A 26,555-nucleotide genomic window follows, 5' to 3' on the forward strand; every position below is an offset into this window, starting at 1 on the left:
TTTGTAGTAAATTCATCACTCATAAATACACGGTTAAATTTCTTCTTTCTAGCTGTTTGAGATTATTAAATCAAAATGACTTAAGGGTTTGATTTTTCTTTACCCTTTTTGGCTTAAGTTTTTGGAAGCACGCTATCTTACTTTTCATCCATTACTAGGTTATGCCTCTTTTGTTCTTCTAATTCTTTTTTTTATTCTTTTTGTATCTTCTACAGCGTTTGCAATAGCAGCAGCACCACTGTCAGCAGAACCTAGAGCTCCTATTAAAGCCAAGAAGGTTAGGATAGGAAACACAAATCTTTCATATTGATCTTCATTTCTCTTTATTTCTTTGTTTATATTTTTAACTCGAGGTATAGAAAGACATAGAGGCATACATTGTCCTTTGCTTAGTTTTACTTCTTCTTGTTTGGTTTGTTTCTTGGTTAAAACCAAGGATATTATAAAATAGAGGATCTGCCCTTTCAACAAAATCTTGAAGCCATGCGTCACAGTTTCGCCACCTACCCACTCCGCCCAATAGGATCGCAATGTTTTGAGCCAACGATCATGGCGGAAACGAAAGCAGCCAATCAGACGATGGTAGAAACGAAAGTAGACAATCAGACGTGCCGATTCTCGGTTGTTTTTTGGCTTCATTGATTTAATATGATGAAGATATATATGGGCAATTCCTCTATTTTATAAGATCTTTATTAAAATTGTGTTTTATTCAGTTCCATTCTGTTTTGGGGGAGAATGTGAAGTTCTAAGGGGGAACCCATTAAAAATGTGAAAGTAGGCACGTACCTTATGCAACCCATACCCTTATATACTATGTGAAAAGAAACCGTCTATATCTTCAGGGTTGCCAACTGTCCCTATTCTGTCGGGACTATACCGATTTCTGATTACTTGTCCCGCGTCCCGACCAGACACTCGTCGGAACGCATATAGTCCCGATTTATCGATTTTCAAAGTTAATTGATGTTTTGCTGGGCCAAAGACTTTGTATGATAATAGTCAAAGAATAAGAGTTGATATTAGTAATACTTTTTGTCAGTAATTTCTTAAAAATGTTATGCACTCATTTGTGAAAATAATCTTTATAATTTTCTCTCTAAAGTTTGTTTATATTCAATAAATTGCAGTTGTTTTGGTTTGAATTTCTTGCATGTATTGCTTATACCTAGTGATGAGCAGTGGGTGGGAAAATAATTAAAAAAAGGTGTCGCATTCATTCAGGTTCGTGTTATTCAGATGATTATTTACATTGATTTCATACGTGTAGTTTTCTTCAGGGGGAGGGGACTCCAACACTGATTGTCCCGTCCGAATTTTTTCGTAAGGAAAGTTGGCAACCCCAATATACTTTAAGAGAACTGTATCTTTGTTCTTCACTGCTACAAATTAATTTTTAACTATTGAAATATAAAGCTTCTCCGTATACAAGAATTATTACTAATATTTCAATAAGATAAAAATTCATATTTATTCAGTTATTAAAATATTAAGACTAATCTAGAAGGTTCTTACCTTTTCATGAAATAAACATTTATATACAGTTTTAATAAACCAACACATTTTATATTTTAAGTTTTTTTTAAAAAAAGGCAATGCATTTCTTTTTGGGGATACATTATACCAGGTTTTTTTTTTTAATATATAGAAAAGTTCCAGTTCACGAGAACCTTCCACGGATATTAACACAAGTGAAATTAAGTGATGTAGTGTAAATTGTTGTCTTAATTTAGTGCAAATTTGTGCCATGCTTGATAATGATCTTTCAACTTTGCAGGTACACTCATGTCCAAAATGATTGTCACATATCTATAACTGTCTTCTTTTAAGAATGTAATTTGATAATGATTTTGCAGGATACTTTTAATACTGATACTATGTGTATAATCGGGAAATGTATATTTGTGGTCAATTTCATAGGAAAATAAATATAAATATGAAAATTAGAATGAGTAGAGTAAAATGTTGCTAAATGGGCACTAAAGTTTTACTTTCGTTTTATTGTTTTTATTTACTGCCTTTTTGACATGAAATTTGCCACATACATGTCTTTGCCTATTATACACATACTAACATTATAAGAAATACCGGGCGAATTCGTTATCAAATTATATTCCTACAACAACATATTTATAGACATGCGACAATAATTTTGGATATGAGTATACCTATAGGACACACACTTAATATGACAGCTAGATGTAGTGTAGGAAAACCGTCCCCAATATCATCCACTTGAAGTTTAGGTAAGATATCACTGAATTTTGTATTCTTCAATGCATACTTCTTTAAAACTGAATGAAAACACATATATATTGTTACGCACTCTTCAAAATTAAAAAAAAAGGACACAAAAATTTGAGTTCTTATATTGCACTATCCACAGACATATTGTCACCATAGTTGAACCCTTGGGACGTTTAAGAAATTTTGCCAACGGTATCCACAAATCTTCTATCACCCTTCTCTAGTAATTTTATTACATATGGCCAAGGATGTTATAAAATAGAGGATATGCCCATACGTATCTTCACCATATGAGCTCAATGAAGCCAAAAAAAAAAAAAAAAAAACGAACATCGTCTGATCCGGCACGTCTGATTGGCTACTCTCGTTTCCGCCATGATTTTTGGCTCGCAAGATTGCGATCTTAGTGGCGCGAAGTGGGCAGAGTAGGTGTGACGAAGCAGTGCCGTATGGCTTCACGATTTTGTTGTATGGGCAGATCCTCTATTTTATAACATCCTTGCATATGGCCGCACAACTTAATCATGGAGCTTATCACGATCTTCAAAATCTGCCTCCAGAGATGCGTACAGACTTTCTTCCATCTATTTCTTGTAGATGAATCACTCATAATATCTTTCAAACGAGAGGTTGCTACTGACACTTTCATCGGTAAATCAGTAAGAGTAAGTTGTTCAGACTGAAATTGGAGTCACGGAATTTGACTAGGGCAACACTTCAATATAGCGAACAATAAAACCGTTACCTTTTGGTTTTAGGCTACTAAAAACAATCCCTCTGCCTCTGATGACAAATCCCCGCAATTTGTGTATATTTCTTATAGAGTTACTACGATTGCAGCCAAACAGTCAACAAGGGCCTCGACAGCTTGAAAGTGAGACGTCCAATGATTGTCTCATATCCTCATAAGCTCCAGATTGGGATCATTCATGATGGTTTGAAATGCCCTTAACTTTATATGATTTTTCGGTGACTGATGAAAACTTCCATAGGCTGTTGAAAGTCGAAATTTTCAGATATTTCAAATAAGCCTATTATAAAGAAATATAACACTCTAAGCATTACACCTCAAAAAGCTCAACTATGCCACATTAAAACCCGATCAACACATTGATTTTTTTGTCATTGCTTCGTGGTGATACATATTGTTTACTGTTAAGCTTCTCAGATAAAAATGAATTTTGCATGGAATTTTAGAAAGTGTTTTCTCGAAATGACAAGGGAAGTGGGAAATATCAACATTATACCATGCGGAATAGGAGGGACATCGACTAAAAACTCGCAAATTCGGAAAACATAAAACTCCACGTTAAATTTTAAACCAGAAATATGTACGTATATGGCTATACCTATGTATATCTTCATATTTTTTTTTGGGGGGGGGGGGGGTTCTACAACTTTAAGGAGGAAATTTTCTCCTCCTAGGATGCCTGGATAAAACACTGGTTAAAATGTTATGAATATTTAATTGTTTAAATTTTTCATTAGGATTTTCTTTTGCTTCATTAGTTCTTGTAAATGTAAAACTTTTTAATTTTATACTTATATTTATTATACGTAAAACTGAAAAACTTTTATGGAAAGCACTCCATTAAAAGTAAAAATACATATATAAGAAATTTAAAATACTTATAAAACTAAACTAAATCTTACTTTTGCATTTATCGCTAATGCAGTTCCTAAAGCTGTTAAACGTTCTATTAATAAGTTTGCATCTTTAGCAAAAACTCTTTCCCATGCTTTATTTTCTAATTCTTTGTATGCAATATGCCTGGAAGCTGTATCTTTATTATCTCTATAGTATATATATCTTTACAAGCCTCATCTAATAGATTCATATCTTTATCATCTCTCTCGCTGATCTTTCTTGTAGATTAGTACCTGGTAATTAACCCTTCAAGTTTCCTTAAAGACTGGACTGTATTTTAATGGATCATTCGAGCTGGTCCGATTCCTCACCACCACACCCATTCAGTCTCTGAGACCAAGGGCGCCGATTTCTCTGTAAATTTGAGGGGGGGCATTCAGATGCAGAAGGTATATATATGAGGATTTTAAGACAAATTGCACTCAAATTATGCCAAATATTGTATATTCATAAATGCAATAGGGACCACAGGAACTTTGGGGGACCCGGGACCCCCAGGACCGGCGCCCTTGTCTGAGACGTCTCCATATTAGACTGACCTCTATATTTAATTTTTGCTTACCTAGGCTCTTGCCTGCGTATTGTCCAATCCTTACAGTTATTACTATTGTCTTAGGTCAGTACCTGAATTCCCACTAAATTTCCTAATATAGGTCGTAGGTTAATCACAGGATTTTGCCGCAACGAAGTGTGTATTGTCATGTTCTTTTAAAACATGACAGCAGCCCAAAATTGACCGTAAAACCTAAATTCTGGAATATGCATCTTAAATGGAAGGTTACTAATAAAGTTATTTAGTAATCCTTTACAATACTTCTCATCATTCCATAGTTTTGGTGATAGCGTATTCAATATATTTATCAAATAATCTATACCTTTTAAATCATTAGGAATAATCTATACCTTTTAAATCATTAGGAATAAATTGTGAGAGTTTAGAATTAATCATATCAATAATATCAACTTTCTTACAAAAATATTATTTCCAGCTTTTTCTTCTCCATCTATAGTAATCAATCTATATATTAATGTTCTAACATCATCTATCCAAATATATTCTTTTATGAAGTTCTGTATATTGTTTAATTCCTTCTCCAGACTTGGATGATTTTTTTTAACTTTTATGAGTTACAAGTAATTTGGTGTAATCTTTGTCTTCCAAATAGGTTTTTACAAGATATTTTGCACCTTTATTAGACGCGACTCTTCTACTAATTTGGATTAAAATTTCGAACTGCAGCATGTGATTCTATTGTTATTTCTTCATAATTTCCATAATGATCATCATAATCTTTAATTTTTATTGTCTAATGTCATACAGATATATACTATATGAGATAAAAGTTTATGCAGTAAGATTGTAAAGATTTCGGGGTCCAATATGTCGTTATCTAACTGTAAATGATATAATGTCATGAAGTGCTGAAGGGGAGTATCAACGTAGGTTGTGGTACATCGGTATCAAGGTCGTAGCGGAGAATATTAAGTATCATAGGATGGTGCTGAGCGAAACATTTGGAGATATAATGTATACGAAGTTGCTGAAAATGAGTCATAATGGCGGAAAGTCGATTATTTCATAAAGTATTAGATGCGGCAGGTTTATGTGATATGCTAGGCGTATAGTATGGCGCTTGAACATGGCAAGTTTTGAGGGGTGCAAATTATCCAGGCTGTATGTCCATATGTTAATGTATTCCGCATGAAGGTTTTATATGTATTGAGTACGGTATATGCCCTTGGCCACCAAGTTGTGCCAACAGTTAGTGCCAAATAACTGTGCAGTGGGAAACTATAGTGCTAAAAGTGATAACCACTTCAGGTTTTGTGTGAAAGACAAGACAAGGTGGTGTGAGTAAATCGTAAAAAAATTCCTGTTCTATGCGAGGTAATAAATTGTATGAACGTAGTACGTTAATTATCTGTACGAAGTTTGATGTCGACCATGATTTCTTGTAACTATGTGAAATGAGGTGGAAAAAAAGCAAGGGAAATCTGATGTCCATGTCAGATATAAATGCTGATGAGAGTGATTTGCTAAATACCATGCTATGATAACATGTTCTAGAAGATTGGTAAGCGGTCAGGTATGGTGTCGAGATGATAAAGTGTGGTAGAAGCCAGTAACTGCTCCACCATTAGCTCGTTAAGCAACAAGATGGCTGTCACAACGAAGTATACTGTAACTCGGAATGTGAATAGTATCAGCAGGTTTTAAGAAGGTTTCGTTGAGAAGAAAGGCATTCTTCTTTTCTTCCAGCAGAAACGTGTCAAAGAACAGCTTCTTTTTGAATAATGATTGAGTGTTAAGAAACAGAAGCACAGAATCCATGATAGGAAATCGTGTGCGTAGGTAGTTATAAGTCAGACGAAAGATTTGTTGTGTAATAATAGACATCGGTGTTAGAGTACATCGCATTGAAGAAAGTATGGAAGACGATTCTTGTGACATGAGGAATTTATTGTAAGGTATGTGATCGGATAAATGGATGAATGTCTTGTAGGGCCAGAAAGTAAAAGCCAGACGTTTATCAATAGTAACGGGTGTCGTTTCTACAAGAAAGTTTGTATGGGTGGATAAATCGTGTGTTGGTAATAGAGTTACTAGTTTAGGATAGGAAATTTTCCCTAAGGAGTTTCCCTTTGCATTTGTTGCTATAAGTTGGGTGTTGTCGCAAGTATCGCACCGAAGTAGCAGCTGTAGATTTGTACAAGAACAAATAGGTTGAGTGTCAGTACATTAGCCACACGGCAGTATTACGACAGTTTGCAGTAGTAAGTTGGTTGTATACTTGGCGGGATACGGACAAAATCTCGCGGCCGAAACATCGCCGCCCAAAATCTCGCCGGCCAAAACCTCGCGGGACAAAATCTCGCCGGGCCAAAACCTCGCGTGGCCAAAACCTGCCGCCCAAAACCTCGCGTGGCCAAAACCTCACCGCCCAAAACCTCGCGGGCCAAAATCTCGCCGGGTCAAAACCTCGCGTGGCCAAAACCTCGCCGCCCAAAGCCTCGCCGCCCAAAACCTCGTGGGACAAAATCTCGCCGGGACAAAACCCCGCCACCCAAAACATTGCGTGGCCAAAACCTCGCCGCGAATGAAACTTTTCTTTAAAATTTACCCAATGAGTTTCTTAATATACAATTCCACATTACAAATAATAATAATAATAATAATAATAATAATAATAATAATAATAATAATAATAATAATAATAATAATAATAATAATAAGATACAAAACATCGTGTGCGTGGACTTTCTCGGGTTATTCCCGTTTCCTCCCACTTTCTTTATTCGATCATTTCCTTCATCCTGGTCATCTACGTCTCCTTTAACCTACAGGACATAATCAAGGGACGTCGTAAAAACTCATATATTATTTCATACTTTCATAAATATTATTAGATTTTTGTTAAAATTTTAAGTTTTTGGATGTTCCAAAGTTCACGAAACTAACCCCGTTAGTTGTCATTACTTTCCTTATGCAGACTTTCTTTCCCTATAACCAGTTTAAAAACATCCTGTCGCCCTACCTTCACATTGAAATCCTCTAATACAGAAATAGAATTTTCATATGGTATCGCGGGACTTGGTCAAATACCCGTGATACTTCTTCTGAAACAGCGTCTTTTATACCGTCATCCTTATCATCTGTTGGAACATTTACATTTTGGTTAGGCGAGATTTTGGGTATGGCGATATTTTGGGGCGCGAGGTTTTGGAAGACGAGGTTTTGGCAAGGAGAGGTTTTGGCCCGGCGAGATTTTGACCCGGCGAGGTTTTGGCCCCGCGAGATTTTGGCCCGCGACGTTTTGGGCGGCGAGGTTTTGGCCAGGCGAGATTTTGTCCCGCGAGGTTTTGGGCGGCGAGGTTTCGGCCCGGCGAGATTTTGGGCCGCGAGGTTTTGGTCCGCGAGGTTGTCGCCGCGAGGTTGTCGCCGCGAGGTTTTGTACCCAAACCATACTTGGCACGTCTCACAACGAAACACAAAATGATATGATAACATCCCAGTTTGGATTAAGGACTAACTATATACCAAAAGCCATTTCATTTGACTTTGCAATTTGGCCGCGATGATCAGGCACCCATTGTTACATCCATCTTTATATATTAATTTATATAGTATAGTGATTCAAAAATGTATTGTTTCCAGTAGTTAGCTCATCTAAATACTCACAGGCTGTGTCTTGAATGCCAAGTAGTAGTATAAGTCCTTTTGCTATTATTGCAATTACAAATATCAATGTCCAAAAATGCCTGAAGTTCTTTTTTCACTCACAAGAAGAAGGCACACTTTGGTAAGTGAACTTCGGAGCCATTTTTTGCGAGTTGGTAGTGCACATTTAAAGAATTAATAGTGCAAACTGGGAGAGCGCAATGGCCAAAAATAACGGAGAAAAACCGTCTTAAAGTTTTCTACTCGCTTCATATATTGTACGGCGCACACATTTACCAAATGTCGGGGTGCCAAAGTGAGGAAAATCTTTGACTCATGATTGCTGTTCGAGTCATACATCTTTTTTTTTTTTTTTTTGCTTCAACCAATAAAGTAGCCATTTGTAACTGTAAGTAAAATATTAATTCACTATATGTTTATAATCAATAAAACAATAGAAATTTTCAAATCACTTGTAAAATCTTTCAATGTTTCATGTTAACTACGGTAGGAACAAAATTTAATCTATTCCGTAAATATTGTAACCGCAGTCGTTGTGTAAAAAATGTTCTTGACGCCTCGTGTCTACATCTGTAGACAGTGTGCGAATTACAAGGGGAATGAGAAGGAGATCTCCTTTGGTTGTAGCAACATCTAGTATTACCAAAGAGGATTTCCCCCTCAACTTCTTTGTAATTCGCAAACTGTCAACAGATGTAGACACGAAACGTCAAGTACATTTATTACACAACGACTGTCGTAACCAGTGGCGTATTTAAGGGAGAGGGTGTTATTTACTATATTGAATTGCATGAAATATCTTGGAGAATATTCACATTTCCAGGACTAAAGTTGGCAAAGCCCCCCGAAATACAATGGTAAATACGCCACTGGTCGTAACCATAATATAACTCATGATATCAGTATATTTACGGAATAGATTAAATTTTGTTTGCCAGTTAACATGGAACATTGAAAGATTTTACAAGTGATTTGAAAATTTCTATTGTTTTATTCATTATAAACATACGGTGAATTAATATTTTACTTATAGTTACAAATGCCTACTTTATTGGTTGAAGCAAAAAAAAAAAAAAAGAAAAGATGTATGACTCGAACAGGAATCGAAACCGGGGCACTTTACACATAAGTTACAGATTTTACTCACTCTGCCACACCATCACTTCGTAAATTCGCGCGTCGTACGATATATGCGGCGAGTAGAAAATTTTAAGACGGTTTTTCTCCGTTATTTTTGGCCATTGCGCTCTCCCAGTTTGTAATATTAACTCTTTAATCTGCACTACCACCTCGAAAAAAAAATGGCCCCGAAGTTCACCTACCAAACTCTGCCTTCTCCTTGTTAGAAATACTCATTTCAGGTAAGTAAACAGAAACAAATGAAAAAGGAAGGGTAATGGAGGCCTTGGAAGTAAAACGTAGACAAATTCACCAGTGTTCAGAAGCATATTTTTAAAAGACGTTCGACCCTAGCAATAGGAGCTAAATACGCGGTTCTGATTAGTTGAAGCTATTTGTTTCTCGCCACCCACCATAAATATAGCAGAAATGAACTACCTACTACTGTCGGTCTTCGTGGCCGAGATTGCTAGCTCAACTGGTTAGTAATTATAATTACTTTTGGAGTGGGTTCAAACCCGCCTCAGAGAAACTTTTTAATTCTTGTATTTTATTTTTTATTAAGTTTCCATAACACGATTCCCATTAAAAATGATAAATAATACTCAAAAAAGTGATTTACTTACGTAACGCATGCAGTTTTGCTACACGAATCCATAGTATAGGTAGTAATAGTAGTAGTAATAACAACGGGTCAGAAGCCCCGCAGGGCTCGTTTTGTTCCAGCTTGACTGCGATGATATTAATTTAACCTCAGCTGCTTCTTCAATTTTCTTCTTCTTTAATTCCAACAAATGACAATTTTCTTCTATTACCATAATACACAATACATACACCAGAGGGTTTGGACAATCGGAAACTGCAACAAATCAGAAACGTGTATTTAGTTCCTATGGCTAGTGTCGAGAATGAAATAAAAATATACTGTTTAGAAGATACTGTTTACAATGTAGTAAGTAGAATGGGTCGGTAGATAAGAGTGGGTCATGGCGGGTGGTGTGTCGCAGTGGGTCACATGCTGCTGACACTCGACCCACGATCCACTCAGAAAACTCGACCCACTGACCCACCGACTCACTCCAACTCTGATCTGAGAGTGGGGTACTTAGTTCGTTCCCAAGGCAAGTAAGCTTGAAGTGGACAACATCGTGCTCGTGGGTTTTCTCGGGACACTCCAATTTCCTCCCATTTTCTCCCTGCACTAATTTGCCCATCATAATTCACTTGCTTTAATCATGGTCTCCCTTAACCTAACAGGCATAATCGTGGGACAATAAACACAAAGATCACGAAATATCAAAAGTGCTAATAACAGTATGTCAGAAGTGCGTAAAAGACATGATAAGTTGCAACGTAAGTTTGTGTAGGGACAATACGCAAAAAATAAACGAATATGTTTTTTTTTAATTTTCTGTGGAAAAATGGTTTTAGTGGACAAAAGCCCCAATCCAAAATTTTGAAATTTGACGCCCAAAAATCAAAACGTAGACCGAAGCGAACGAAATTGTGCAGAGATATTTAGACCCGAAATGAGGGAATATGTGTTTCATATTTTCCTGGAATAAAAGGTTGGGTGGGCATGAATTCCTGAAAGCCTTTGATCATGAAATATCAAAATTGGTAATAAAAGAATGTCAGAAGTGCCTAAAGGTCATAAAGAGTTGCAACGAAACTTTGACTAGAGACAATACGCAAAAAGGAAACGAATATTTGTCTTTTTTTTTATTTTCTTCGGAAAAACTGTTTTAGAGTGCAAAAACCACTACCCAAAAATTGTGAAAGTAGACGCCCTAAAGGCAAGAAGTAGTGAACTGGAGTGAATGTAATTGTACACAGATACTGTCAGTGGCATATTTAGGATTTTGTTTCGGGAGGGGCTTTGCTAACTTTCAGGAAGGGGCTTTGCCTGAAAATGTGAAAATTCTGCAAGATATTTCATATACTTTACTATAGTAAGTAAGATTTCGGGGGGCTTAAGCCCGGAAGCCACCCCCCTAAATACGCCACTGGATACTGTATGCATAAAATGAGGCAATGTGTTTCGTATTTTCCTTTAAAAAAAGAACCTTTCAAACCTTTGGTTACGAATTATCTAAAGTGCTAATAAGTATACGTCAGAAGTACCTAAAGAAATGGAGGACTGCAACGAAACGATTGTAGGGACAATACGCAAAATATAAGCAAACATGTGTTTATAGCTTGTGCGGAGAAACAGTGTTGGGGCTAAGGCCTCTTCCGCAAAAAGTAAATATTATCGTAGAAGTACTAGAAGGAGTGGATCGAAGCGATTGAAATTTTGTGTAGATATTGTATATGTAAAATAAGGCAATTCGTGTTTCCCAATTGCCCCCATGTAATCTATTTCGTAAATATATTGATATCACGAGTTATATTATAGTTACCACAGTCGTTGTGTAAAAGATATTCTTGACGCTTAGCGCCTATATCTGTTGACGGTGTGAAAATTACAAGGGGGATGGGAAAGAAATCCTTTTTGGTAATACTGGGTGTTACTATATCCAAAGGAGATTACCCCTTATTCCCCTTCTATTAAGCGGCGAAAATCTGTCACAATATTGGGGGGACAGGTAAGACCGTTCCCATATTTTTTTAAAGCGATGTTCAAAACAATTATGTTGAAAAACAATACTGTGGAGGATCGAGGAGCAGAGTTGTCTTCAACTTTGTGAGGCGGGCAGATTTGAGGCTTATTCTGGGGGGGGGGGGGATATGAATTTCATCTCATTTTCCTTTGTGGCAATCGGACACAATTCATCACATTTCTCCCCAAAAAATACATTTCAAATCGGATTATTGGAGGCACAATCCCTCAGTTCCAAGATTGGAGAGGACATGTCCCTCTATCCCCCGTGCCATTTGTGCCAGCGCTTGTAATACACACACTATCAACAGATGTAGACACGAAGCGTAAAAACATTTTTTTACAATGGTAACAACTGGTACTAACGGTACTAACGACTGTGGTAACAATAATATAACTCGTGATATCAATATATTTACGCAAAAGATTATCTTTTGTTCAAAAACACAATGAAATATTGAAAGATTTTACAACTGATTTGAATATTTCTATTGTTTTAATTCATTATAAACATATCGAGAATTAATATTTTACTTGTAGCTACAAGTGGCTACTTTATTGGTTGAAGCAAAAATCAGAAAAAGTCGGCGGGAGTCGAACCCGTAACCCTTGGAATGTGAGTCACAAATGCTTCTGACTCTGCCATGCCGTCACTTAATAAATTTGCGCAACGTACGACATATGCGTCGAGTCGAAAGCTTTAAGACGCTTTTCTATGCTATATTAGGCCATTGCGCTCTTCCCGTTTGTAATATGAACACTTTAAATGTTCACAATTAAGTTGCAAAAATTGGCCCACATTTTAATTTACAAAAGTATGATTTCTCCTTGTAAGTGAGAAAAGAACTTCAGGCAATTTTTGGATATTAATATTTGTAATTGCAATAATAGCAAGATACGGAGATATTTCAGTAAATCAGAACAGAAAGTGGTCTGAGCCACTATATGTATATTTTTGTTTTTTAATTTAAATTTGAAGTCTCTTGACTATAGTATTTTATCATGACAGAAATCGGTGTGTTTCGTCGTTATTGTAAAGGTGTGCAATTTGCTTCATAAACGAGTCTTTTTTGACTGTTACCTAACAGAGAAGTAGTGGCGTGAGCATTCGTGTTGTAATCCTGGTGTCCCGGGTTCGATTCTCGCTGCAGTAATTTGTTTTTATGAACTATAATATTCATACTTCTGATGTGTAATAAAATGAAAAATACTCAACTTCTTTCGGTGTTACAAGTTAGAGTAGAGACAGCTTTCTTCACAGGGGAAATACTAGGAAACTGACGTCACATGTCTGTCTACAACCTTGATTCGTACTGTGGTGGAAAACGTAAAATGTTTAGCAAACAATTCATGAATACGACCCCTAAGGGTCATGCTTAGGGCCTAGTATGAGTCATAAATGTGTCTGAAACGATATTACGAGGGTCGTTCAGAAAGTACAGAACGTTTTAGCATGGTTAAATAAAAACAGAAGATATCAGCACAAAATTTTATTTACAAAACCACAGGACCTTACTCTACTTTTCTCTGTGATCGCCATAGTTGTCAAGACACTTGTTAGAACGTGGGACCAGTTTTTCAACGCCGATGTTATACTCATCTGCCTCTAAAGATCTGCAGCTCATCAGCCAGGCTGTCACTGCTTGCTTGAGTTTCTCATCCTTTGTGAACTGTTTTCCACCCAAAAATTCCGTAAGTTTCGGGAATAAGTGAAGTTTTCGGGAATTTTTTCTTTGATTCTTCACTTCTTTCGTAATAAGTGATTGCCTCCCACTCCGATCTTTTCATGCACGTTGGTCCTTCCTTGATTAAACATAATGCACCATTTCCTTACTGATGACTTGTTAACTGCACCATCACCATAAACATTCTTTATTTGCTTATAAATTTCAATAGGCATAACTTTTTGCGCGTTCAGAAAGCGAATGACACTCCGTACTTCACATTTGGCGGGATTTTTGATTGGCACTGCTATTGTGAATCGCTGCAAAAACAAGTAGCGTGACCGCACAACATTGAGACTCGGCTTACACTGAGATGAAGGAAGGAGATAACTCCTGCGCAGGCGGTCGCAATGGTGAGGGGTCAGCGCCGAGCGCGATGCGCAATCGTTCTTTACTTTCTGAACGGCCCTCGTATTTCCAACTAATTATTCTTAACGTCTTTCACTATTACTCCTACTGATAGAAATAATATTATTTTCGTTCGCCATTTGCAAAACGTCCCATATATCTGTTCAACCAAAATTTGTAAAGAGGAACTATTGTTTTTTTTTTATATTGGTATGTATATTTTGTTAAAATATCAGTATAACGAATACATAATCCAAAATCTTTTAGCCAAAGAAAGCATGTTACTATGTATCGTGGTGAAGACAAATCCTAATTAATTTCTGTTTAGGCATCCGAAGTTTCGATATTAATATTGTCCAGGAGCTGACACCTTCTTTCTCCCCTCTCATTTCCTTTCGGACACTAATCGCTCTAACCCTTTCTCTATCACTATCTCTTATCCTTTCTTTTCCTTTTCCTATCAACTTCAGTGCGCTTATTTACATTGTAATAGGAAGTAATATTGAGGTCTTAAATTTTCAGTAATAATAATGATAATAATAATAATAATAATAATAATAATAATAATAATAATAATAATAATAATAATAATAATAATAATAATAATAATAATAATAATAATAATGGTATTAAAATTTTTAAAGTAGCCCTAAAATTAGTCAAAACTTACAGATAAGTCTGGAATTTGGGAGGGTGTCTGGGCCTGCAGGACACCTCTGCAACTACCAAAATTCTAAACCAAAGCGTTCCACTGAAGTTTCATGTAGAAAGTACTCTACTGTACGTTTTGAGAAAAATAACAGTAACAAAAATAACGGATTATCACTGAACAGTAAGGCATATAATAAACTAACTTTTAGGATATGCAGAAGTAATTATAAAAGCTTTGCTACAAAAATGCGTACACAGACCATAATAAATTTAATGATCTCCGAAATACAAAGTAACAAAATAGCGTATAAGATTCAGTCTACAAAGCAATTGTTACATACAGTATTTTGAGAATCGAGATAAAACGAGAAATGTTTACGATGCTTTTCGTCTCCTCTCGATTTCCATCTCCAAATCGAGACGATAACTTGAGTTAGTCTTGTCTCGTGTTGAATGTAAAATGTTAACTCTCGTCTCAATTTTGTTTCAGAAACAAGATGAGGAATTCCTCTCCTCGTGAGCAACACTAAACAAAACCGAAATATTCTTGCCAAATGTTACATTTCTGGTTGTAATGTTATGCCCTGAGCGATAATAAGCTCCTAAGTTTTTATGTTCTATAAGATAATAATAATTATTATTAGTTTATCATTATTATTAGTGAAGATTTAATAGTTCAAGTATTGAAAGATCCGAGTACTCAAATATCAGAAGAAAATAGAACGTGTGTCATCACCGATCAATTGCCATCAAAAATTCTAAAGTAAAAAAAAAAATGTACTGGTCGTTCGTGGACCTATTCGATTCGACCACCTTCAGATTAATGGTCGGGCGCCTTGACCACTGGACCACTATTACTACGCGGAAATTGATTTGTCTTTAGTTTGTTTACCAGTATAATACTCGTGCCGTATTTGGTTCAAAATAAAGGAGTTTTGTAGTTTGTTTTTAAAAAAATCTGTAATGTTGATAATTTAGTGAATACAGTGATATAATGCTCTTCGAGTCATTTACATATTCCTGTGTTTTGCCAATCAATCTAGTAACAAGCTACTGTTTTCAGTGAACAAAAAAGACTCTTTATTTAGGTGAGCTGAAATAAGTAATGTTTCAGATTAGTGGTTAGAGTTGTAGTTTTCTAATCTAGCGGCCCGGATTTGATTCCCGCCTTTCCCGTTTACCCTTTTCAAAATGTTTCATTTACAAAGCTGAGCTCCAGTTGGATGGTGCTAAGTGAAAGATAATCTCCAGTGATGATGTAATCCGGAAAATAAAGGAAAGGAAAATGAATGGAGAAAACGAGTTACAGAGTTAATTCTGTTAATGGTTCTATATTTTATATTATCCGTTAATTTCGTGTATTTTTAAGTTGTTGTTAATTACACTATATTCTCCCCTCTTCTCTTTGTCTCAATGTGTAAAATTTCACAAATATTACAGATACCATGAACCTTCAGTTTGCAAGTTAACGGGAAATAGGCCTACTTTAATACGGATAAGTTCTCCAACTTGTTTAAGTGTTGTCGAATTTTGCATTTTTAATATTTGTAAATAAATTACAAATAGTTAGAATTTTCAAAAATTATTTAACGAATAATGAAATCAACAATTTCTTCTTTCGAAATAGTATTACGTATGAATCAGTAGCGCCGGAACCTAGGAGCTCAGAGCCTGTTAGAACCCCAAAATTTTCATTGGGGGTTGGGTTCTTCCCCCCATATGATCCATCCATACTTTTAATTGCTTTGCAGGTAGGACTATTGTTAATAGTTCCAAAATTCATCGCAAAGCTTTGAGTTGGTTAAAAAAATAACCTACCATATGTACCGCATAATCTATCCGTATATTATTTGATTAATTATAAGATTAACTAAGTCCCCCAACTGTAATCTTCTCATCAGCGTCTCTGATATTCGTGTATTTTTTCAAGTGGCTGTGTATAGTTTTACGTGTGTATCATACCAACAAGAAGTACTGTGAGTACAAGTATGCAAAGACTCCCTTTTGTCATTTCGTCAGCCAGCGTTTCGCTCCATCTCTGCACGAAAACACTCTTTACGACTTGTGCTTTTAACAGTTGGGGGCAACTTCACGCTGCTGTGCTAGATACTATCAGGCGTAATTAATCTTGGAGCAGGCGTTAGTTGGGTTGCCTATCTCACGGATTTTGTACCTCAAGAATTTCTGTGGCCCGCTGTACACTTCGTCAAATTAACTTTTGATCCGCACTTCGTTCCAGCGTCTTAGGCGCCTTTGACGTGGGAGACCCGGGTTCGATTCCCGGCGGGAGCTCATGTGGTTCGGATTCCACGTTAACCAGTAGGTCCACGTCTCATATAGCCTCGCTGCTCAACGGGACGTTAAACTCAAAATCAACTTAACTCGTTCCAACGCCTCATCGTGGTGGAACATGCAACATTGATAACAAAAGGGAGAAATATACAAATACTTTCTTTTAGAGGAATGGCTTTCCAGTTGTTAAACATAAATATAACCTACCGATTGACAATATAGGGCAACCATAAAATGACTTAAGTGTTTCTTTTATGTATGTTAATAGCTTCGGATTTGCTGTACCTGCAAATATTTGTCATTTCAGGTGTCTGACGTGCAGGTTACAAGAGCGGAGCGTAAAGGCAATAACTATGTACATATGTGTTATGTGCACAATAAACTCGTAACAGCATAAAACCTATGATGTAATGCTAAAAATTTTTTTTGGTAAGTATACGCTCGATCGCTTTCAAAAGCATAGCATCTACGGAAGACTATTTGGCGTATGCGCACCCCAATATACGCTCATTCTTTCGTAAATTTAAGGTGAGTATACGCTGGATTACAAATATTTTAAGTGGGTATACGCCGTATACTCTAGTATACGCCCCATTACATCCGTGATAAAACCCACTAAACTATGGGTGATATTCTATTTCATTCGGCATGCTTGCGGGAGGGAATATTTATTATTTCACCGGAAGTAGAGTAGAACTGGTGATTAGAGCGCTGATGACACTTGCAAAATAACAGAAATTTCATTGCAAGTGAAAGGAGGCAACTTGCAAGAGTTTTAGAGCACCAAAGGTACTGAAGAGAGCGCTAATACAATATTGTGGCACAAAACTACTTTGGAAGGGAGTTCATACTGTGTATCATTGGTTCCTGTACGGGGCCATTCCATCGTCACGGGCAGGACATTTACACTACATTTGTGATGTTTTAAATTTGTATATTTCTAAAAGTCAAGATAAAACCTACTAATGTATGATACATGAGCAGCACAGACTTAGGAGAATATGTAGCTGATGTTTTCAGTATTTTTTTGTTTCTGTTTAGAGTAGAAAATACTAAGTCCTAAACGTCTGTCGCGGGCGGAGACAAAAAAGAGAAGCGACTTTCGACACAACAAGTGAATCTTACAAAAACTCTGTGAATTCTCAGCTCAAAATGTTTTTTATTTAAACGGAAATGTATAAAGGATGAAATTTTCTAACAAACTTCACATAAGAGAAATTTGTCAAATATTTACATTAATAAAAAAAAAACTAAACTTTAATGTACCACGGGCAGGACACATGGTTGTCACGGGCGGGACACCGTGTGAATCAGCACACAAAAATTTCAATAAGAATGATTTCAAAAATGAAATAAAATCGGAAATTCGCCAATTGCTGCGGTTTTGTTGTAGCATTGTACACAAATAATTTTATTTACTTTACTTGAGGCTCGCTGTAATCACGCCAAAAAAAATAACAATATGTAGTACACTTATTTCAAACCAGCCACTATGTTTGTAATCAGAAAAAAGCTAGTGGAAAAAAGTGAAATAGATTTGAGGAAAATAAAAGTGTATTTGTTGAAATAGTGAATTTCTCATTTGACACAAACAGCAGATCTCTTGAGGAATTCCTGCGGGGAATTGCTCACAACTTGAAATTAATGACAATGTAAGTAGCTAGTCATTCTTATGACTGAAAACTATTTTTGTAGTCTATTTTACGGTACGGAAAGGAAATACACACCGCAGAACCGTATATTCAGAACCCAACCGAATAGAAGTAGAAACCGCTATAAAGAAATTAAAGAAACACAAATCTCCGGGTGTAGATGAAATTCCGGCTGAGTTAATCTTAGCTGGAGGCGAAATATTGTGGAACAAGATACACAAACTCATTCTCCTTACATGGAACCAGGAAGAATTGCCACAAGAGTGGAAAGAATCAATCATTGTTCCAATTCACAAGAGAGGCTACAAAACTGACTGTAATAATTATCCAGGCATTCCTCTTCTGTCAAAATTCTATAAAATCCTTTCAAATATTCTATTAGCAAGATTGTCCTATACGCAGATGAAATTATTGGAGATTATCAGTGTGGATTTAGACGAAATCGATCAACTATCGATCAAATATTTACCATTCGCGAAATACTCGAAAAAAGTGGGAATACAATACCCCGGCACATCAACTATTTATTGATTTTAGAAAGGCTTACGACTCGGTTAGGAGAGAAACATTATACAATGTTCTTACAGAATTTGGAATACCGAGAAAGCTAATTAGATTAATTAAGATATGTTTAAATGAATCCCAAAGTAAAGTCCGTGTAGGAAAATTTTTGTCCACAAGCTTTTACGTCGAAAATGGCCTGAAACAAGGAGATGCGTTGTCGCCATTCTTATTTAACTTTGTTTTGGAATACGCTATAAGGAAAATCAAAGATAGCAAGTAGGGCCTAGAGTTGAACGGTATTCACTAGGTTATGGCATATGCTGATGATGTAATTTTAACAAGGGATGATAGGAGAACAATAGAAAGAAATGCAGAGATCTTATTAAACGCTTGCAGGGACATGGGTTTAGAAGTAAATGGAGAGAAAATTAAATACATGGAAGTGTGTCGGGACCGTAATACAGCAAATTATAAATGCGTTAAAATATTAAATAATACTTTTGATAAAGTGGATAGTTTCAAATATCTAGGGTCATTATTAACAGAGGAAAATCATATTCACGAAGAAATTAAATGTCGACTAAAAGCAGGGAATTCGTGTTACTATTCGGTTCAAAATCTCTTGTCGTCGCGAATTCTGTCGAGGAATCTGAAGCTTAAAATATACAAAACGATAATCATGCCTGTTGTTCTGTATGGTTGGGAAAATGGTCGCTTAGTCTGAGGGAACCTAGACTGAAAGTATTTGAGAACAAGATCCTGAGATGAATATTCGGACCCAAAAGGAATGGGAATGGGGAATGGCGGAAACTTCATAACGAGGAACTACATAATTTATACGGTTTACCCAACATAGTTAGGGTTATCAAGTCTAGGAGGCTTAGGTGGGCAGGTCATGTAGCTAGGATGGAAGAAAATAGAAACGCTTTCAAAGTCTTGACTGGAAGACCAATCGAAAAGCGACCATTAGGAAGACCTAGGCGCAGATGGGAAGACAATATTAAGATGGATCTCGCAGAGATAGGAATACAAATTAAAAATTGGATCCAGTTAGCTAAGGATAGAAGTCAGTGGAGAGCTTTTGTGAACGCGGCATTAAACCTCCGGGTTCCATAGGCTATAGAGTTAGTTAGTTATTTTACGGTATATTTTATTGTATAAAATAAACGACAGTGTAAATAATTAGCCATTCTTTTCTTACGACTGCTGAATGTTTTTATAGCATATTCTAGGATATGTATTATAGGATGTTCACGACACTGTAAGTAACTAGTCGTTCTTACGACTGCATAGTGTGTTTATAGTCTATATTACGATATATTTTGTTATATAAAATTAACACCGATATAATTATTAGTCATTGATACAACTGCAGAATATTTTTATATTGTGTTCTAGGATATGTGTTATAAGATGTTAATGATCTAATATGTAATTAGTCATTCTTACGAGCGCAGAGGGTTTTTACAGTGTATTTTAGGATATATGTTATAGGATGCTAGCAACACTGTAAGTAATTAGTCATTCTTACGACTGCAAGGTGTGTTTATATTCTATATTACGATATATTTTTTATATAAAATTAATGACGATGTAAGTAGTTGTTCATTCTGACGACTGCAGAGTGTTCCTTATAGTCTGTTCTACGATATATGTTATTATTGAGAATTAAGAAAGATGTACGTAATTAGACATTCTTACTACCACAAGCTGTTTTTATAATCTAAAGGATATGAAATTAGAAAAATACTTAGTCATTCCTCTATCTGTAAAAGAATTTTATAGGTCTGTTCTATGATATGTATTAGTATTGAAAAATAAATAGTAACCATTCTTTCAGTTTTGTACTTGCCTTGTTTGTTTCCAATCTATATTTTCTTGTAGTTAGAATTGTTATAAGACCAAGATATGAATTGGAAGTTGTTTACAAAGAAATAAATTCAAGAAAAAAGTTAAGATTTGAATAACTGATATTTACCCTGTTTTACGCTCTTTGTTCAATTTAGCCGTATTTATATGTTTTGGACATTCGAGGCAGAAATGACTAAATCGAGAACCATTACCTACTAAGAAACACAATAGATGAAACTTAAAAATACGAGCCCTAGGAGTTATAATTTTTGCCAAATTAACTTCCTGCCATTCTGTCCTTCTGCCATTTCGTCCGCTGCCATTTTGTCCTCCTGCCATTTCGTCCGCTGCCATTTAGCCCTCCTGCCATTCCGTCCTCCTGTCTTTATTTTCTGCCAATATGTCCCCCTGCAATTCTGTCCTAAATTCGTTATCCCAGTATACGGACCAATGCATACATGAAATCATGTTATAAGCACTCCTATCACGAAATGCATACTAGTACCTGAAGAGTTATTTACTGTTGCATTCATGGGTGCAGTTTCATTTTAGGGGGACTTAGCCGTTTTGAGGTATAAGTACTGAATCCCGACATATACCATAGAAACCTACAATGAAGAAAACAAAAAGCCTGTCCTAAGTGGCCACTAAAGAGTACGAATGCTATCCAACCGAGTCATGGGCACCCGAAGAAAATTTTCTATGTGGGTTCAAATCCCTGGTTGCTATATTAAGTTTGGTATTTTTTATTTGTATTAAGGAACTCTTAAGAAATTTAATACATTTTCGTGAGCCAGGAGAGCTCGGGCCCCACCCTTTCCTCCCCTTTGGGCGCCCATAAACCGAGTATGTTCAGAACGATGCGAAAGCGATAGTGTGGGGGCTGTCCGTCGGGAGCGTCACCGACGATGCGTTTGAGCGTAAAGCGAAGATGGAAAAGCAGTGTTGCTACCGTGTGTCGTACAGCTTTATCGTTAGGGATCATGATTTAACACATTGCATTCCTTATATACTACTATATGCTTAACAGCGTAGCCTTACACTACGCGTTTTGCTTATAGACTGAAATAGTGTGACGTCACATCCTTTTCGTTGCCATGGTGATCGCCATTTTATTTTCTAAACAACAAGTAGCCTAAATACCTAAAGGACCTAAATGCAAAGCGAAAACAGTGATGAAATATTTCGGAATTGCAAACATGAGAATGAATGAAACATTCATATTTCTTTCTAAATATTTCTAATCAATGAAACTAAAAAAAAAGAAAATAAACATATAAAAAACGAAAAATATACTAATCTTTGTTCATAATCAGATATTAACCTTAAATAATACTGGAATTTTTTTTCTTCATTAATCCTGTTCACGTATGCAATGTTATGATACTTATATTAATGTTTAACAGTTGTTTAGGATATACGCTGAACCATTCATAAATGGATATTTTCTTATTGTACTGTTTCTAAATGTTTTTTTTAAAAAGTTGGTAGGTAATATAAGAAAAGATCTGACCTATATCCAGTGATGGTCCGGATTGAAAATTTCCAAAGGCTTGCTTTTCTCCCCTTTCTTTTGTAATATTAAAGACATTAATATTGTGGACTTCCATTACTAAGAGTGAACATACGGAAAGTAAATGTCCCAATAGAATTAACATCGTTCTAAAATATTTTTAACTGTATATTTTTACAGTTGTCGTTGTGCCGACAGTTTGTCAATCTGCACGTTAGGGTATTTATATTGTGTATAATTGCTTCTTAAGGTGGATTTGTTTTCTATCTTATCACTTAAAGATGTGGCGCTTTTAGAAATAAGTTCCTTGGATATTACTCTTTCTTTATGAATTTTTTGATTTTATTCGTAATTTCCATATTCTAAATCAGTACCCTTTCTCACAACTTTATCAGTTGTTAACATATTTTATAATTACAAATTTATAATTAATTTACAGCCGTTGTCCTTATTTATACTATACTTTAAAATACAGCGTTCGCTTCATGCGTTTGTATAGAAAAAAACATGGCGATCACCATGGTAACGGAAAGGAAATGACAGTCTATTAGGTAAATGTTTCAGTCTATTAGGGATGTCATAGGTAAAATTCAGATACATGTATTACTTGTATATTTCTCTTACTAAATAATATTAAATATTTTGATGTAAATTTTAAAAAAATATATGTACCGTGTTATGCAAAAGTGAACTAAGCGCCAAATTTTGAAAATCCACGTAAATGCGACGAGTGGTTCCTGATAAGCATTAAAACATTTTGCACAATCGAAAAGAGAGGAAAATCAACACCTTTCCAAGAAAAGAAACATAATTTCACTTTTGATTACGGCTACACTAATGCTGGACATCAACCTTTAAACGTAATTTTCTCAAAAGTATGAAAGTGGCTCTTAGTTCGCTTTTGCAGGACACGGTACATATATATCCGTAAACTGGATAGCACCACAATGCGGCCGCAAAGATTTAAATCGGAGTTATAAATTATAACATTCAACCAGGAGTAAAAGTGAGGGGAAACTCGGGGGAAACCGTCCCCCCGCCTCGAAAAAATATGTACAGCTTCCCCCAGCTCCTAAAAAAATGCAATGGGCAAAGATAGGCAGGGGGAACGGCGTGACGTCATGCCGCTACCTACCGTCTCCCTGCTTATCAGATCCACTTTTGCCCCTGCATTCAACAGTGGTAGACATAAACAGCTGTAGTTCCTTGGTTCATGTCATTTAGGCCTAACTCTATGTGTGGTCTAACAGACAGGCTACTATAAAGTTAAAGGCCTATGTTTAGCGGAAGGGGTCCAGCCTTTTTCTCTAAAAAAATGTTACAAGTTTGGTAATTTCTGTTCACATTCGGTTAGTTTAGAGTACGTTAGGTTAGCTTAGGCTAGCTTAGGTTAGTTTAGTTTAGTTCACGTTAGGTTAGTTTATGTTAAATTATTGTAGGGGTCCCGCATCATTTTCCAAAAAATTATAGAATTTTGCTTATTTCTACTAATATTAGGTTAGTTAAGGTTAGCCTAGGTTAGATTTGGTTACGTTATGTTACGTCTAAGTATATGCATTATTCATTTCTCGTGTAAATTTTGTGTTTTTTACGTGCTTCTGGACCCCTTGTACTAACGTACTCCAAGATAAATTGTACCAACATATAAAGTATTTTTAAATATGTTTTTTTTTCTTCCACAACTAGACCTAATCTTACTAGATTTCCTTTCAAATGTATGTATGTCGTAGATATTTCTATTCTCGCTTGGTACTACTTACAAAAGTTGGGTGCAGCTGTAGTTTTGGCGCACCATATTTTGGAAGATTTACAGGTAAAATTCAATACATCAGATAAAAAGATACGTTTATACGAAATAAACTTCTGCAGGAAACAGAATTAAATACAAAGTAATACAGGTGTATTTTAAGTTTACAACTGTAGGATTACTAGTATAAAATCATAACAAATACTTTACGACAGATAAAATAAGAGACTGCAAATTAAAGATGGCTCTATTAAGATGATATTTTGCACCAGTAGCATATTCTGCGCAGAGTACAGAACCTGTATTTTATATTTACAAGTGAAGCGTTACTGGTATGAAACCACGACAAGTGCTATTGAAATTCGGGGATTTATTCCGAAGTTGGTCATGCGCCTGGTTTTTCACAAAAAGCTTAAGAACAGCTATGAAAATTTAAAAATCTTCCATTTTTAGGACCACTTTAAAATAATATAATAGACTCTATCCATCTCGTCTCTGGAACTCACTAAAGAAATAATAAACACTTCTGACCAGAATATATACACTTGTTTATTAAAAACTAAATTCCAGTGTAACAGTTTCGACAACGCCTAAGCAGTTAGTGTCTGATGAAGACAACGTTACGTTGTCGAAACTGTTACACTGGAATTTAGTTTTTAATAAACAAGTGTATATATTCTGGTCAGAAGTGTTCAATATAATAGAGTAGGGTATCGTAGAATAGAGTAAGGTACGGTAGGGATAAATAGGGTAGAGTAGGGGTTGGTTAGCTTATGATTAGGGAAGTTTCGACCCATTTCGTTAAAATTAATAGAGTGTAATTTTTCGTTTGTGCGTAAGGATTCCAACTGGAGCATCTCTGTACACCTGCAGCCATATTGACAATGCAAGTGCTTGTTACTTTCCCACAATCAATCAAGTGGTAACCTTGCACGTAATAGTTCCCTTCGCTTGTCAAATAGTTCCATGTTTATAACCACTTATAAAGGAAAATAAACATAACTTTTGTTCTTCTTACATATTATCAAGCACGCAAACGAGCAAATTATTCATTTCTTTCCGGTAAATATTCACAATTTTGCTAGAAACGGACTACCAACTTTTGAACTTAACCCGAAATTCGTATCATTGACAAAATCCACTTTTCTACTACCCTCACTTGCTACCACTTTTCTACCACCATCGCTGACGTGCCTGCTCCCTTCTGATGCAACCCCGCACTACATATCGTGCCTTTCAGCTTTGCCCTGCTCTGACTCGTTTAGGTAGCATTCGTGCTGTTTAATGGCCACCTAGCAGAGGTTGTTTTCTGTTTTTGCACTATAGTTTTTATGCTGCACATCTGAAAGCCGTATTTATACGCAAATCGAAAAAGAATTGTAATTTGCAACAACTACTTCTAGTGGCCACCTTGAATTTTATCTATCCCAAGTAAGGTATTATAATGTTGCCAAGTGGAAATCTTTCAGGAAATAATAAAAAGAAAGTTATTGAAAGAGCTACAATCTTTCACCATTTCTTTGTAGTGGTGCGCCAAAAGTAAACCTGTACGAAAAGTTGTCTATAGTAACTAAGCTCCTAATAAGAATAAAGCAGAGGCGGATCTAGAAGATAAAAACTGGGGGCGGGCAGCCAGAACCCAGACTATGATAGGCGTATCATGAGTTTAATATAACCTTTAAAAATATATAAATAATATGTAAAATTTGTCACTCAAAAAACTGGGAGGCCTGAGCTCCCAGGCCCTGGGCTAGATCCGCTACTGCAATAAAGTAATTTTATAATAACAATAACTTATAGATTCATATATAGCCCTACTCACAGAATGCTTTCGGAAAATCAGCCAATAATACAGGAATAGCTGCTGATATAAAATGATTTATAACTTTCTTCATCATCAATTATGAGTTGACTCTGATAGGGTTTCACAAGAGGAAACTTTTAATAAAGATACTAATTATAAAATCGAAATGCTCTGTCAATTATGTACCGTGTCTCATGAATCAGCTGGACCTTATTTGTTTATTTTTATTATTAGTAATGAGCATGTGCAAAATTGTTTAGAAAATTTTGTCCACGGGTATCAACAATATGAAAATCTGATTAGGGCTTAGTAAGAAAAATCATATTTCCTAAACTAAATTAGGCGTGCAGTCCAAGTTTATATATACATATTTACAATCATAATATATTCACTTCCTTCTTAGGCTTTTTTACTCTTAATGTCTTCTTAAGGATAACTTGCATTATTACCTGCAGATTCACTTTAGAAAAAAATCTCTGGTTAGGAGTAGAGCTTGGCGATTTATGCCATAAAAACTACGTGCAAATAACATCAACCAACTTGTGCTAGATAGTCACTAAAACAAGAATTTATTTAGGAACTATTATGTTTTATTTATTTTTTTATATATTCCCCTACTCTAAATTATACCATCCTAGTGGATAGATAAAAACACTCCCATGTAAAAAGAGAT

The 26,555-nt window shown here is 35.8% G+C and overlaps 1 protein-coding gene across 1 annotated transcript in view; it reads right to left on the reverse strand.

The window, feature by feature from the left end:
• LOC145672834 (uncharacterized) overlaps nucleotides 1-26,080 on the reverse strand; it is a 68,041-nt gene extending 41,961 nt beyond the window's left edge. The window contains exon 1 of the mRNA XM_081741982.1: nucleotides 25,901-26,080. Coding sequence (XP_081598108.1) covers nucleotides 25,901-25,976 — 76 coding nt within the window. The 5' untranslated portion in view covers nucleotides 25,977-26,080. The remainder of the gene's footprint in view (nucleotides 1-25,900) is intronic.
• Between the last annotated feature and the right edge of the window lie 475 nt (nucleotides 26,081-26,555).

The sequence above is a fragment of the Thermobia domestica genome, chromosome 16, assembly GCF_964235325.1.
Source record: "Thermobia domestica chromosome 16, izTheDome1.hap1.1, whole genome shotgun sequence".
NCBI classification, from domain to species: domain Eukaryota; kingdom Metazoa; phylum Arthropoda; class Insecta; order Zygentoma; family Lepismatidae; genus Thermobia; species Thermobia domestica.